The sequence below is a fragment of the Semicossyphus pulcher genome, unplaced genomic scaffold (genome assembly GCF_022749685.1).
Source record: "Semicossyphus pulcher isolate SPU_LCO1_2020_fin unplaced genomic scaffold, fSemPul1.0.p SCAF_15, whole genome shotgun sequence".
Lineage (NCBI taxonomy): Eukaryota > Metazoa > Chordata > Actinopteri > Labriformes > Labridae > Semicossyphus > Semicossyphus pulcher.
Window position 1 is genome coordinate 24,631,043 of NW_027211659.1, and position 16,920 is coordinate 24,647,962.

General features: G+C 42.4%; 1 protein-coding gene across 9 annotated transcripts in view; it reads right to left on the minus strand.

Annotated features, from left to right (window-relative positions):
• The window catches only part of tns1b (tensin 1b), a 177,978-nt gene that overhangs the window by 8,876 nt on the left and 152,182 nt on the right, over window positions 1-16,920 (minus strand). For 6 of the 9 annotated variants that reach the window (XM_069662594.1, XM_069662596.1, XM_069662591.1 and 3 more), the window contains 6 exons: window positions 9,954-11,468; window positions 5,604-5,797; window positions 5,384-5,522; window positions 2,323-2,418; window positions 1,382-1,562; window positions 60-1,102 (listed from right to left, as the gene is read on the minus strand). In XM_069662594.1, the coding sequence (XP_069518695.1) occupies window positions 60-1,102; window positions 1,382-1,562; window positions 2,323-2,418; window positions 5,384-5,522; window positions 5,604-5,797; window positions 9,954-11,468 (3,168 nt within the window). The remainder of the gene's footprint in view (window positions 1-59; window positions 1,103-1,381; window positions 1,563-2,322; window positions 2,419-5,383; window positions 5,523-5,603; window positions 5,798-9,953; window positions 11,469-16,920) is intronic. The other 3 variants (XM_069662597.1, XM_069662593.1, XM_069662589.1) reach the window with 2 other exon arrangements.

A 16,920-nucleotide genomic window follows, 5' to 3' on the forward strand; every position in this document is an offset into this window, starting at 1 on the left:
CTGCAAACGGAAGAACTCCAAAGTCGGCTTTAATAACACAACAAATTGAAAGTTCTTACCAGGCATATTGAACCTTGAGAAGTCAGAGAGGGTGTGGAAGTAGCCGGGAGTGCTTCCACCACTCATAGGGGACATGATCTTCCCGTTCATCGTGCCATAAGACGGTGCTCCGTTTGGTCTATCGCCACTCGACATGCGCCTCTTCTCTGGAAGCTGGGGCTGGAAACTCGGGGCTGGACTACCCTGCCTGAACCCCACACCCATTCCCATCATTCCCCCATCCTGATAGCCTGCAGGCGAGATGGGGAAGGATGGAGTGGGTGGTCCCTGGTAGCCTGAAGAGCTGCTCTGTCGTGACAAATTCCCATGTCTCTCATCTGGGGTAGTGTAACCGCTGTGCATGGGGTGACGGTCCAAGCTGGGGCTTCTCTGGGACACCTGTGATACAGATGGGTGACGGCCCAAAACTGGACTTCCCTGGGGGTGTGTGATAGATGGCTGTCGGCTGAGCACGGGGCTGCTTTGCATAGGCTGGCCCAAGGATGGCTGTCTGCTGAGAACCGGGCTCCGCTGAGATCCCTGTCCCAAAGAAGCCTGTCTACTGAGGACTGGGCTGCTCTGAGCTCCCTGAGACGGACAACGACCAAGGATGGGACTGCCACCCAGCCCTACCATACCCAAATCAAAGCCATTGGCTGGTAATGCTTGCTGGCCTATGATGGAACTATCATGATTAGCACCTGAGTGCTGCTGTAGAACAGGGTTTTGGATGGTGCCAAGGATATTTATTCTGTGCTGTGCGAGGGGACTTCCGTGGCTTAGCGTCGTCTGGGAGGGTTCTGAGATGGGCGGACTGGGATCTGAGGGCACATAGCTCCCCAGTAGGGTGTTAGGACCAAGGTAGGACAGTGTAGGGGTAGTAGTGCCAAGGTAGGAAGAGGTTGGAGAGCTGGAATCTAGGTAGGAAGGAGTGGGGGTATTCAGGACTTGATATGAGGGAGTTGGAGTGGGGTAGGCACTCTCTGTAGCCTGAGAGCGGAAGCCTGAATCAGTAGTGGGTTGGGACGGAGTGCTAACACTGCTCTCTGCTAACGGGTGATCACTGGAAGAGAATTAGAAAAGTACACTTTTGTTAATTTAGAAGTATGAGTTTGCAGACTAAAAACACTGGTCTGAGTCTATTTGTACCCCAGTAGAACATCTGAACATTTGCCTTAAAAGCTTATGGTATTTACATAGTTATATGTAATTAGTGATTGACATGGTTTGTCCTTGCAAAGAAGAGGCCATCTAAAAAATGACCTTTATTTTCTAATACAATAAATATGTTCACCAACACTTTGGTCCAGGATCTGTGCTTGGATCAAAAACTGTGACTCACCCCTGAGAGCTCTGGATGGGGCTGCTGCTGGACAGAGGTGGGTTCAGTGTGTGGGATGAGGGACTTGGACTTCTCTGCTGGGCTGTAGTTTCTCCTGGTGGGCTAATGCTCCGAGGTGAAGCGGGCTGCTCTCCGCCTGCCACTGCCGACCTTGCCACAGACTCTACATAGCTTCTTGGTGCTGAATGTGAGAGAGAAAAGCTAAAGTTAAAGGTGTGGCTCACAGAGATCATTTTCTTTCTGACAATTTGACAATTCCAGCATGGACTGTTATGAATTGTTCGATAAATCACATCAAAACTGTGTGGACAACAACTACTGCCAAAGGGCTGTAAAAATGAAAGTGAATAGTATAACAATAGTGGGTGGGAGAAAAACTGTTTTATTTGTACCAAGTTAAAATCAAAACACTAAGCCAACATTGGTGTTATACAATTGGTGATATATAGCACAAAACAACCCAAACTGAAAATAGATGTCAAATAAGAGTGCCACAAAATGGAAGTAAAATGCCTGGTGTAGTATATATTGCATTTGAAATGGTGGTGACCTTTCCAGACAAGAAATGAAATGGTTGTGCCACGCATGATACATTGGTGGAATACAACTGAACACGATGTAGAGAGAAAAGGGGTTTGGAGGAGTTTAATAAACTTCGATGATGATGAGGATCTGTGGCATTATGGCAGCACTCTTACCTTCCTCTGCCTCACTGCTCTCATCATCTGTGAAGCATCAGTAGAAATAATCCAGGGAAACAGAAAAATGTAAACATAGGGATAGCAAGAGAGTTGAAAAGAAGATTTTTCTCGCTATACTTTTAGTGTTGATAGGGAGTGTATCTGGCTGACAAGCTTTTTGTTTTGGTACGCCAAAACATCCCAGTCGCCAGAGTGTCCACCCAAACTTTTGATTCTATTGAAGTGAGTGTTACAACTCACCTGAACCTGTTTGATTGAGAAGGATCTCTGCTGGGTTGTGGGGCTTCAAACCCAGGGCTGACAATGGAGTCTTGGCAAGACCAGGAGGGGACCGACCTGAAGAGATTGACACAGTTTCAACAAACGGCTTCATATTCACAGACATCTTGACAGCTGGTACCTGTTGATGGCCTAACACTTGAACAATTGCTTACTTTGAAAATGATGCCAGTGTATGAGAAAAGTCAACCAAAAGTTGCACTTCTGTTTTGTCCATTAAATTTCCAGTGGAGTTTATAGTCGACTTTCAGTCATAAAAATCATATTTTAATACACAGGTAAACAGCTGTCAAAGCAATACACAGATATACATCAGCACAGGTATACAGACAAGAGCAACATCTTCAGAGGGGTGCGCTCATGCTCTGATGGAGGGGCAAAACATGCATGTGACCAATCACAATGTGACACCACCTCACTCTACCATCAGCAGAACAAGAGGTGTGTCCAACACAAGTTGACATGAAAGCAGAGCTGGGTCAAACGCACATACTTGGTCCATAGGAACCAGCCATGTTACAGGAGAATGATGTTTCTACTCCATTTTTGGGTTTACATATGTGAGTGTTGTACATTGTGGATTGTAGTTTACATTCTTTATCCTCCCTGAAAATCATCTCTTTGTACCTTTAAATTAAACATGGCCACAAAGTCAGTCCTGTCCTTCAAAGAACAGGAACTTTGACACAATCTCTGCTACATTAAAACTGGTGGGAAGGATGAGGAGTAAAGTTGCCACAATAGCCTTTGTCATACGACTGACACCTTTATTATAACAATTACCCGAATTATGAATATTTTTTGTTCAAGGTGTCAATTACTCCTTTACAATCTACAGTGCCAAAAACTCCTTTATTCCTTCCTCCAGCATAATCACACAAAATGTTGTGGAACATAAAAAATCTTGTTATAACAAACACATACTGCGAGCAAAATAATCAAAGGACAAGACATGAATGGCTGGGTAATAAGACTGCTAAAGAGGGCAGGCAGGGTGCTGGTTGTGGTGACAGCAACAGGAACCCAAACGGCAACACAGAGAGCAGCAGCTGCTGAGAGGTTAGCAATAAAAGTCTTTTTGCTGTACATGTACGGGACAGTGGATGTGGGTTTTTTTTGCTTGTGTTTAGACTGATTACTTTGAGACTATGTCAGTCTAGCTAAGCCAAGCTAGCACCACTTTAAATACAGACTCATAGCCGTTAGCATGACTGTAGCCTCATCTTTTGCTTCCCTTTGTACTTGCAAAATACTTTGTCTTATAGTTAATCTATGAACAAAACAAAATGAACTGTTCAGCATGTCTGGAGTGTGTGTTACTCTTCACCATGTCAATTTTGTTGCTAGTGCTGCTCTCTTGTGGCTCTCATGCCAAAGCAGTGCGGGATTGTAATAAGTGATGGACAAAGGGTCACTGGGCAGAGAGGAGGGGCGGGGATTAAGGGATGAGGGATCTTTTCGGCTGACATTGTGGGACAGTGGAACTCCGGTAGAGACACGTGCATCTTCCACTTACCAAAGAATCCAAATCAATTCTTTGTCCTTGCACCTAGATGCTCCACATTTAATCGTGTGTGGTGTGTGGGGCAGGCTAAGTGAACACTTGGGAACGTGATTTGAGGACACATTACTCAAGACGACAGTGTAATGGTAAGTAAATCTGGTGTCGCGTGCAATAACCTTACCATGCACCTCTAAGAAGTTTTGCACATTACTGCAAAACTAATCTGAGTTAACTGATGACAGTTAACTCCATCTAGTGCTCAGCTGAGAAAAAAAGTCTTAAAAGGTCTATTAAAAGTACAACAAGGAGGGAACTTATATTTTCTCACAAATGCATTTCCAATGCAACAATTTGATCTTAATTAGTCCCTATTCAATAAAACATTCAACTTTCTATTCATCTGACAAAATGTCAACATCTTAGTGTCACTTTGTACACAGTGTTCCCAGTTTGAGGGATGTTACACAACTAAGTGGGTGTTAAAAATACGGTGTGTGCTTTTATTACTGACTTTTATGGGTGTGCCCTGGGGGAGATAGGCAAGAGGACTGGATGAGGTAATTGGTTGGCAAATGATGTGTTACCTAATATTTGACTGTTGTTTTACTGTGGGGTGTGTCTGCTTTTTCTGCGGAAGCCCTGAGAGGCAAGTGAAAAAAAATAATGGATGCATTTTCTAAGTCTGATCTCAATTGTTTTGCCTCCTGTGATTATGACTGAAGACCAGGTGATTGTTTTGTTGCCATGATAATCTTTCAAAGTTCCTTTAGTCCTTAATTTGTGAAACAGGTGGAAAAGTTTTGCTGGTTAAAAAAAAAAATTTCTACAGTACATCATTTCTTTCAACATAGACAAATAATGCGCCTGTTTCACGGACAGACAGGAGAAGAAAGATCAACAGGAAGAAAACAATTACGGTCAGACTTTGTAAATGTATTAAACAAATGTTTTTTCTTTCTTGCCTCTCGGGGCTTTCGTAATTTTATGGACTCTGAACTATTTTTATTTTTTCCCATAAGATCAACTTCAGTTTCTTCTTTGTGAGAGTTACACTTAAAGACTGTTTGGATAGAGAATAGAGATGAAGATCACGTGTTCAAGTATCAGGTCACACTTGAATTGTGGGCATCCATTGCACCAAAATTAGCTTTTTTCTGTCTTAACACAAGGCCAGAAAGGTGCAACTTTCAGCTATACAATGGAAAGGCAGCCCATTTATATCTGGCAGTAAGTTCAGCATCATAAACTAATCTACATTTATTGTGTGCCGCCTAAAAAATAGAGACAAATATGAGTTAATTGAGGCTATGTAACTTTGTCACTGAAAATATCGACTTCTAAAAATCACTTTCACTACCGGAAACAGCTCAATGGTATTTCAAAAGGAAGGCTAATCACTTTGCGATGTAACTTTAAAAAAGGGAAAAAGTTCAATAAATGCTTGTTAATGTTTGAATAACTTGTAAATGATTTGTTTCAGCTCCACAGTGCCTTCTGTCAGCCGGAGGGGGAACTTACACAGGTTGAAGTAAGGGGTTTGCGGCGAGATGGGGAAGGCAGGGATTTGGGGAAACACCTCACCACCAACTGTGGGTGTAGGACTGATAGGGCCACCGTCCATCTCTTCAAAGGCCTCCCGGTAGCTGTGCATGTGTCTCTGAGTAGCAGGAAAAAAACAAACATGTAAATGTGTGAAGCAAAAACGGTTAGAAAATGTTTGAAAATGTTCACTTTTTACCTCCTTAGGTCGTCCCCCAGGATTCATCGCTATGGCGTTGACAAACTCTGGTGAAACGCAGCGGACGGGGGAGCGAATGGGGACATCAGGTGAGGCACACTCATCTGCACCGTTCTGGTGCTGGCCATCACTGGTGATGCGACGGCGGGGCAGAGTTGCATGCTCATCCAAGGTCACTACGCGAGCCTGGACACCTGAGTTGACCCAGAAGTAAGTGTTAAAATTCAGCTATTACTGGCCACTGCTGCTTCAATCCACTGCTCTCCTCCATCACTGTCAGTAAAGGTTAATGGTTTCAACCGTTGTGAATGCTGTCTGCATGGGCCATTGTGTGCATTCTGCAGACAATCAAAGACTGCAAATGATATGCAGGGGGGTGTGGCTTTTAAAAGTTCACAATTTTACATGCACACACGAAAGGTTAATGAAGGGTAAGCTGCAACATAAGCCCATTAAGTTAAGAATTAAACAAGAAAACTTCAAATTCATCTTCAGCCCACTCCATGAATCAAATCTCCAACAACAGAAACACACCCAAACAATTGCAAATACAAGGGGGAAAAAGTTGACCTTACACAGCTTGTTGTTTCTATAATAAATAACTTGTGTTACTATATCAGGATAAATGTTCAATCTCACAAGCCTTTCTTATAAACGGATGCAAACTGTATATCACTTATCTAATGCCTCAATGTGGCCAGTTCTGGCTGAACCTCAAAGCAGCTGGTAAGCTCATTTCTGTTAATCTGGTTTGAACTGAAAGCCAGAGAAAGAGGGAGAAAGCTAACGGCATAAAACAAACAGGATTGGAGTTAAGAGCTTTAAACTAATATGTGATGCCATTGACTGGCGGGTCGAGGCAGCAAAGCTTGATATGCTGGCCAAAGCAGCAATCACTGGCTGTTCTGCACTTTGGAACATGATGAAGGTTAATTGGAGAGAGAAGGAAAGTAGAAAAGGTTTGTGGAATAAGTGATGAATTTAGAAAAGATAAAAAAGTAGCACTTTGTTTCACCACAGAGTTTATAATTCCAATTTTCCTCAATCAGTCAAAATGTATTTGTATAGCGCCAAATCATAACCAAAGTTATCTCCAGACACTTTACAAAAAGAGCAGGTCTAGACCGTACTCTTTATGTCTGTAAATTCTGTCTGAAAATTAGTTTGATGGACCTTGAGTTATGCATTTGTTGTCTCTGTTGCTTTTAGGTGCAAAAGAGGAACTCTAACAATGTCTAACAAGGATTGAATGACCTCACACAAGCTTATGCCGACCTTCAAAATGTAACTGGAAGTTTTTTCAGTTTAATACAGAGAGCCCTTTTCCATACATGAAAAAAAAAAGACACGCCCTTACAATTCCCGGCTGTTATGGAAACGGTGAAAATATTAATATCCCCCCTCACTCAGCTGCACTTTGAAGCCAGGGAACAAAATCCTGACCCACACAGTATCTATGGGGAACAGTGTGTTCAAATTTTCACAGCTGCTATCTCTCAAATAGTTTGGAAAAGTATGTAATAGTAATAGTGTAAGATCTGAGGTGCCAAAACCAGTAAGGTTGTATTTAATAAATTAATGTTCTTAATTTTTTTTTTTATGTAATATTACAAAATCAATGATAAATAAATGCTAATCATGATATCAGTTACATTCATCTCCAGCTTCAAACAGCTCGGTGTTGGCAGGTTGTTGGTTAAAAAATCTTGAATCTGACAGCTTTGAGAAGCATGTAGTCAACACCCCCAAACAGAAACACACCCACCATCGCGCCGAGCCTAGAATCTGAGAACCAGATGTACCAGCGATGCACTGCTCTACAGTAGAGTACGGTCAAACAGTGCTGTTGCCTTAGCGACAGCTAATGATTTCCAGCTGGTAGGCTGGAGATTCTCAAGGACTGGCTTTTTGTTTTCTCTCCCCTCCCATTCCTCAGCTATTTAAAATCCAGCTATCACGTGAATAAGCATGGGGTATATTTCAAAAGCATAAACTTGATAGGTGATCCTTGTTTTTTCTCTTTTAAGAAAGGAAAACCAGTTTCCATATGTGCAGAGTTGCATCTCAGAGAGGTTATCTAAGGTAAGAGTGCGGGATAGCATTCCTTGCAAGGCTATTTCAGATCAATGCGAAAATAGTTTTCAATAATTTATATTTTGATGGTGCATAAAACAGAATACTTGAGAATACTACAGTAGTTAAAAGTGTCACAATGAATACAGATATTACCTTCTCTACAACCCACGTATCAGCTGTAAACATTTAATTTTTATGTTGCGTTGCATCATACTGCAGTCTGAGGACACCGTAGGCCCTGATAAGAATAATCCTGTCTGCATTGGCGTGTCTCGCAGTAAATACTTGAGGGCTTTTTTAAATGTTTTCCAACTAGGACTGTGGTCCCTCTCCTTGATTTAGTGTTCCTTGTCCTGACTTTGTAAATCTTCAAAATAGTGTAACAGAAAAAAGCAGCCGTGAATGAGGCCAGTGTATCCTGGACTCTGCATTGTTCCCTAAGTTAGGCGAAATAGATCTTGTGACATGCACTCTCCTGGCAAGGGACAGAGGCTCCTTTGTGCTTCCCCTGTCCCATTCTTGTGAAACTTTAACATTATCCAATTGGGTTTTTTTCCCCAATGCCTCAGTTGAGGTAATTCTCAACCTTGAGTTAGAGAACTGCAACTCAGAACAAACATGAATACAGGGTGAGGATGTATGCAGAGAGGAATCAGGGGGTTAGTTTGATGATGATGCTCTGCAAACCCAATGAAAACAGAGAAGAATGTTTTATATATAAAAAGAGAACAAGAGGAAGTCAAAGAGAGACAAAAAGAGCAGCTGTAGACGGGGCGGTTAATCATAAACAGGAAATGAGAAATCATTAAATGCAAACCAAAGCCCAGCGCACTCCAAGGCAAAACAGATACAGACTTGAACTTGGATTGAAGAAACACTTGAAAAAAAGGACCTGTCCTTTTTTTTTTAAAGTGTTCCTTCAGACAGGATGGGAGAACCAACCCGAGAGGGAGTGAGAACGGCGGTGCTCAGACTGAGAAGAGGTCATGCTCGGGATGACTCTTTGGACACGAGCAGAGTATTCTGGGTAAAAAGATGGATGATGAGAGAAAGAAGAATGATGGTGACAAAACTAAAAGGAAAAGAAGAAAAGATCAAGATGAGGTACCGCCTATGACGAGAAATAGAACGTTACAAAGGAAATGAAAGATGTAGCCAAGGTTTATACATCAAGCTACGAGTTTTAATTGAGGCCCACATCAGAAATCATTTTGTCTGCATTGTTTCTGAACAAGTCTACAAACGAGGATTAACCTAATGGTGCATTTAGTATTGTGTATAGTGAACAACTACTCTACATTTTTATGAGAGTTAAGTGAACTGTATTGTTGATTCTAGAAAACCTCTTTCTGACATTTGTTATCAGAGGGACTCAGCTGTCACTCTGCTTTATTTTGACTTTGTTCCATTTCTTGCTGCTCTGCTATACGTGTGCTTATCTAGGGAAAGTCAACCCATTGGACTGGAGAGAACACTTCCTGTTTGAGCCTAAGTGCTGGGGACCGATGAGGTGACATTCAGGAAATGAGATAAGGATAGAGCAGTACTTTCCAAGAGGGAGCTGTGTATACAGTGCACAGCTGGTGTCATCAACATTACTGATCAGTAAATGATCTGTCCTACATTTGCTGCTACAAAAAGTTGTTATCCGCAAGAATACATTAATCTTAATAGACAACATATGGCCAGAACAACATCAGTACGACTCTTTAAGAAAGACAAGCCACTAAAGAGGAATTGTGTACAGATTTGATCCTTCTCACCAAACTAAATAGTGTGGTTTCCCCAATTTTCAGCATTCTCAGCAGACTTTCACTCAGTGTTCATAACATAATCTTATAAATTAAATCACACATTTAAAGATGCAGCCTGCTGCTCAAAAATGGTTTGTCTGTGAACTCATAGGAGTCTACAGTTTGCTGAGTTTCATGGAATGTTTGACACAGGCAACATCCAATTTAAAAGACAATATACTGACAATATACCCACTGACTTCCCCTCCACCTATTTATTGGATGTGCTGTAGGTGAAGGTCAAAGCCCTTAATACAGGCAGAGACAGAGTCTGACAGATGCAAAAACCAAACTTATTTCTACAAACATTTTGTTACTCAGGTCGGATCATAGAAATCTGTGAGATCAAGTAATTGCATCTAAAGATACAACCCACTGCATATCAGGTAATCTTTCTTTTTTATAAAAGGTGCTGAAGTCACACATGAAACTAAGTACCTCAATGAAATAACTGAAACTTAAAAGAAATGGTAGTTCTTACCAGCCACTCTTTGGGCCACCAGACCTTCAACGTTGAAGACTTCATCCGGGTCACTATCTCTTGTCTGGGGTGATGCTGAAGCAGCACTCTGGCTTCTCAGGGACTCAGAGCCCTCTGCAGACTGGGGCAATGTGCTTGGTGGGTAGCTGTTCATGGGCTTGAGCTGGATGTGACCAGTTACTGTCGGGGACACTTGTGAGGAAGGGCTGGTTCCAGCCATTTCAGCTGTGTATCTCAAAGATGCCTGAACAGGTGAAGGCTCTGGAGTACTGGGCTTTCCAGGTGACATCTGAGCTGGCGAAGAGTGGCTGGCAAGGCTGGTCATAGGGCCGGAATAGTGGGTATGAATTGCTGCATCGGACTGGTAAGAGGGCCTGGTTTGGTTCTGGGAGAAGGACGGCTGAGTGGTCACTACAACACTGTTTTCCCGTAGTGGAGCACTTTGGGACTTTGGCACCAGCGAACGGCCTGGTTCCAGGTCCAACATGAGGAGATTAAGAGTTTCAATAGATTGCTCAATTTCTTGCTGGGAGGCACTGTTGCGATGGGGGAACTGTGGGAGGCTGTGGTGGCTGGGAATCACTGCTACAGAAGGAGGTGGGCTAAAGGTGAGGCCTTCAGTTACTGGCTCCTCGGGTACTCCGAACTGCTGCCAGACGTTGAGACCACGCTGGACAGCATCCCTGCTACTGGTGGTGCGGGTGGGAGCTGGAGGCATAGAATTTGGCTCTGCACCAAACGACTGAGAGCGGTACAAATTTCCATTCTGGGTTGCCATGTAATTACCCGAGGATGGAGCAGAATCATTTTGGGTCAAAGTAACTTGTTTGTGCGACATGCCAATCTGTCCCTGGACGGTTTCCAGAGGCTTTTCTGGGACGCTGCGCTCCAGATATGGCACATGGTCCTGGCCATTGATAAGTGACTCAGACTGGTAATAAAGATCAGCTGGTGTAGCCCGACCATCAGTGGAAGAGAATGTCCCTAGACTGTCGACACTGTTGCCCTCTTGACTGGTAGGCAGCTCATCGTCTAAGATGTCCGTCTCACGATCAATGCTACTGTGCCCATTGACATGGACCTGGGCAGGCACAAGGTGAAGCATTCCTCCAGCAGAAGAGGTTGGGGTGGACAGGTAGCCCTGTCGATGCATGGGCCCCTCCAGGCCACTCAGCAGCTGCTCCAGCTCCTGTTTCTCTTGGGGACTGATTGGTTGTTGTTCAGGTGGGGCGTGGGAATGGACTGAGTGTAGCTCCTCACCTACAGTAACGTGTGCCTGGCTCACTGTGGAAGCCTGAGGGGCTGCTGTTGCTTCATCAGTTCGGTCAGTTTTGATGGAGGCAGTAGAATTTCCTGAGTCGCTGCTCACTGACAAGGCATGGTCAACCGCAGGTAGAGCATGTTCAACAGCAGTGGGTGGGAGGCCGTTTGCTGTGACTGTTTCTTCAACAGACTCCTTTTTACGAACTTTGGCGTAGAGACTGCCGTCCAGGGGTCCTTGGGTGTGGATGACTTCTGAAACAAACAATTATGACAGAGGTTAGAAGATAAATGACAATGAAAAAACAATAAGCTTTCTATAATAACTAAAGTATTTCAAGAGCCATTTGTTTTTCCCATTACAGAAGTAAATGTGTAATTCCCTTTAATATAAGCACACAGCATTCATTAAGCCATTAAGAGGCAAAGAATGAAGAAGTATTATAGGGAGAAACAGGGGTATTGTGAGATTTTGTGGGCATGGCCAAAACAGCTGCAGTTAAATAAAATACTGGCTCATGTCCACCTATCCTACCAGCCTCAGGAAATGAACAGAGTCTGTGGCATGCACTGTGGAAAAAACGGTTAAATCACAGGAGCCTGCCTTGCACTTTCTCAAGTCAACTGGATTAATGTGCCACCTTAGAAATACTGGCATAATAGAAGATCAATCGGTTGTTGATTTGATTTGCTCATTACAGTAAACAAGATAGTTCCCTCAGAAATTCTGCAATGTCCTTTTAACCATTTAGTTTCTATCTACTTATTTGTCAAGCTTGGATGCACTGCTTAACATACACAAATACTGAACCTACATGCCCATGCACATGGACACAAAGCCCTTGCAACACTCCAATAAAGAGGACATAGGGTGCCCCAATCGGAAGAATTCCGTCATCACTGGAAAACTGGCCTCAATGTGAAAGGAAGGCTTGGAGGCTTTTCCAGGCCTCCGAAACCCAGAGAAAAACAAAAGCTCAAAGTCGCACTGAAAAGGTTGAAAGACATGCGTACCCACACACGTCTGAAATGATCACAACTACCTCGCATCCTCCACACCATTAAGTAATAGTGACTAATAATACCTTGTCAGATAATTCCTTTTCTACTGTCTAATTAGGTTCTTAAGAAATGTTATAAACCATAATGAGGCATTCTCATACAAAATCAGATTCATCAGCAAGTAAAGGAGCTGCACAAAGGAGCTGTTTGTGTCCCTGTAACTTATAGATATCTCTATCTCAGCTTTAGTGAATACAGGGCTCTGTAATGGAGTTTGGTGGGCGTATACAAGCAGGGTACTGCAAGGTCTCCTTGGATGGCCCGTGGCAACTTGCCAAGGAAATGGCACATTGAAGTTACTTCACTGCTGCTGGTTGAAACAAATCTTGTAGCTCTAGGGTGCAGAAAATCACAGCTTATGTTTTCTTCTGCTAAATCCGTTTACTTTGATAGAGCTGGTAGCTTAAAGCCTATCTAGTCTGATAATGGCCTGTAACAGTATCAAATTCCAGTTGGACAGTCCATCTTCATTGTTAGTATCTGTGGTACTCAGCCAAGAACATCAATACCCAAGGTAATGTTCATGATAACAATAGCTTAAACATCCCAAAGACCAAGTATGATGCAAAATTAGGTTTTTGATAGCTGTTTATGTGACTTCTACTTTAAAATAAATGTTGTCTCCCCTGTAAAGTAGGCTGCTAAGAAAGGAGGCTCCAAATTAAGTCATCATTACATATTTATATAGCACCCGAAATTGCTAAAGTATCAAGTTAGGGCCTGTGCATGCATTCCCATCCACATGAGTGCACACACATACTTTTAAAGCATCAGCCGATAAACATAGACATAAGTCATGAAAGCAGAGCTCCCCTACCTTTCTCCATTTCATTACCTTTAAAATCACCTGCTGTACAGCCAAATATGACTCAAACAATAACAATGATCAGTCAGAAATCACAGCTCATTTCACGTCTTCAATGCCTCATCTAAAACACATTAGCAAGTCTCCTCAAAATTAGTCAAATCTTTGTCAAAGCAAATAGTACCTCCATAGGAGGAGGTCCTACCTGTGCGAGCAGTGGACGGCAATACAGTCCCAATCTAAGTTGGGAAAAGCCCTACAGAGGAGCCCCCAGGATGGGACATGAGGGATTACAGCAGGAGTTGGGGGAGTTGGTTTTGGCTACTGTTCCTTCTCCTCCTTCTCCTCCTGAATAGCTGTCTAGGCGGATCAGGACAGCTACTGCTGTTGCTGACTGCTCAGTGGCTCGCACTACTCTGAAGGCTGTCCCTGCTGTGTGTGCGTATGTGGGAGGTCTGTCACAACAGCCTGTTTGACGGTGTATGTGGGCGGAGGGGGAAAGGGGTCATTGAAATTTCGGGTTTGATGGAACTACGTGAGTCCCTTCAGGTTAGCCCCTCTGGAGCACTTACCAGCCAAGCCCAAAAAGTTTTTTTGCTTAACAAAAAGGCACTATTTCAAAACTTAAAATTAATTCAGTTTATAAGACTTGTTTATGCTGTAGCAGAAAAATATAAGAAGGCACACACCAACATTTGTTCCATGCACACATATATAGAGTTGCCCCTCCTTTAGCTTTAGCCCACTGGTGCCGAAAACACTCATGTAATGGAAAGAGCTACTTCGTCCAACAACAGTCATTTAACGAGGTCTCTTCAAGCTAGGAAGCAAGGGGAAAACTCCACCCTGCTGAAGGCAGATGGAGAAAACAGAAAAGCTTAGCAGGTCAAAAAAAGAAATATGAATACACTGAGTGGCTGCTGGTCTGATTTGTATAAGAAAGCTTCATTGTCTTATTAGGAGAGTAAAAATGAGACGTCTAATAAAGTCAGAAGTAAATATTTTACTGTAGTTGCTAAATGGGGTTGAATGATGGTTTTCAATGCAACACACGTGCACATTAAAAACAAGCTCTTTCCTGCTGTTTGAAAGCACATAAAAACCAGCTTTTTCCCACGGTTCGAAAGCTCTTTATTCAGTGGTCCACTTCATATCATTTAGCAATCAGTACACATTAGCATACAGGACAGTCTCTTTACTATTGCACAACTAAATCCAGAACAATTGACAATAACCACATTCATCTTTCTGGTCGATTAGAATAAACGTGACTTTGGCCCCCATAAAACTTGTTTTCCTATTTACATCCTCAGTTTAAACATATGCGATGGAAATTACATGATTATGATTATGTGACGCTGCTTCCCTTCATTTGACTCTCAGATCTTTTCCCCCTTCTCTCTTTCTGTCTCGTTCAACCCACACATCCTTCGTCTCTCGCTCTGTTCTTTCAGTGATAATGATAATGGTAATGACTGAAATAGTGCATGCTGTGCTAGCTCAGTCATCCCTCTTTAACTCTCATGACTTTAGAGAGATGACTAATAAGCGTTCCACAGAATCTCCATTTGTAAAACAGGAAACCCAATCTGTCACTTTACACTTGTGACACTTTTTATGGCAAGCAGACTATTTCTGTTGAGACTGCTTCTGTGTGTCATGCTATGTCTGCTGCTGTTTTAATTTGGTTGAAATATACATGCGTAAGCCTCTACAAATAACCTCTGACGGTGTTTCTTGGCCGTGTGTGTGCATGTCGGTGTGTTTTCACATACTCTCCAGGAGGTAAATACTTGCTCTGTGATCCCAAGCCCATTAGTCAGGGGAGAATGTCTGCGATCCTGACCTCATAGCACAAACAAATTATACACCAGCAGGGGAGAGTGAACGTCTGACCAGTCTAGAATGACCAATTGGTTGTGTCACTACATCCTCTGACTTTGAGAGGGGCAAAAGAAACACCTAGGTCTATCACAGCATGCTTTACAAAGCAGTAGCAGACAGAGTGTAAATCGATCACAAGATGCCATATATTGCATTCGAGCTGTTTGCTCCTGCATATGTAAGTATGAACAGTTTCTTACGGCATGTAAGAAAACTATATTGCAGAGGAAGAACACCGTAGATCAAAACTGCATTCTTCAAAACACAGTGTTGATATGGAAGGTGCTGCCAGATATTTTGAGGTTCTGCAGACCAGATGGTGCAACTGTGTGACCTCTTGATCTTTAAACTTTGAGCTCTGACCCCTGTGGCAATAGATCCCTCTTAACAGCGGAAATAGCATGTTTCCCCTCTAGCTTACATGGATAAACACACCATGTGCTACTCTGTGCCTGTGTGTATTTGTAAGTGTCTGTGAGTGTGTGGGCATTCCAAACATGTTGGGGGTCCATTTCTCTTGGCCACAAGTGTAACATTAATAAAAAGCAAAGATGAAACATTTTCTGAGAACTTCCCCGCAGGCCTCAGATGCTAAAACCACTAATAGCCACACAAGAATAAAGCTTTAAGATTATTTACATTCAAGAAGATCAAGAGATTAAAGGGCTTCAGTAGCTGTTTAAAATAATCTGACGGTGTGTAAGTATAGCCTGGTGCCATATTTGGTAAAAGTTAATGGCTAAACTATTGATTTGGCAACAAAGCATGCCTCTACTGTATGTGGGGGCTCAAGGACCGCTATTAAGGAAACACTGTGGCCTTGTAAATGATCTACATAAGAGGCTATTGCATCTTCAGAGCAGGACTAATTTAACCTGCGAACATCAGACTAATGAAAGAGTCAACAGAGAGCTCATGGAGCAGACCTGATACAATAAGTGATGCAATACAGTAGATGCTTTGTAAGTAGGCACCGTGAAAACCTAATGCTCCAAATTAACACCTTGACCAGTCTGAAATGTCAGTCGTTTGCAGAGGGGTAGTGTAAACCTTTTTAGAAACCAATTGAAAGAAATATTATACCATGGAAATTATTCCACTTAATAACTCTAAGGTTTTTCTCTGAATGCCCTTCCTGTTGACATGACATGACATGACATGACATGGTATGGGGACATGCGTTCTTCTTTTAATGACAGTTTGCCAACCAGTTTGTATGTACACTACCGCCAACTACTGGACGGGGGATGTATACATTGTTGGAAACCAATGTTGCTGTACAGGGTCACATCCTACATAAACAGTTCAACTGAAATCTTTAATCTGAATGATTTAAAAAAAAGTCAGAAAGAAAAAAGTAACTATATGCAATGATTGTGGAAAACTACGTACCTGCAACTAAAATAGTTCACCAGCAGTATTTATATCAATTGATCTCAGTCTATAAACAATATAAAGTTAATATGTCTCAAGTCATGGTGAGAGCTAATGATGCCAATGCAAGATTTCCAAAGGTTAATTTGATTGGATCTTCTTGATACATTAGAGGAGAGGCACACCAGGATATATAGTACACTCTGTAACAGTTTAGCTATTGCCAACATCCATAGCTCCAAAACACTTAGTGAAATGTAAGTACTGGAACTCGTTGCACTGCACCTCATTAAATATACATCGAAGATTACTGGGAATCAATGTGTGTGAGTGCAAAGTTGCTGGGATTGGGGAAACTAAGAACAAGGTAATGGAGGGCGGTGTGCAGCAGCCAGGAGAAGATTTATCACCATCAATACAGTTTTTCTTTTCAACTGGCCAAAACCTCGCTTATGTCATTGCTATAGATAGTATTATTTGCATGTAGTTCCAAACTATGATCCTATGTAGTAAATTAATGAAAAATGGAATAGAAACAATATCTCCAAATTTGTTAAGGCCTTAGTATTAAAAATAGCATAG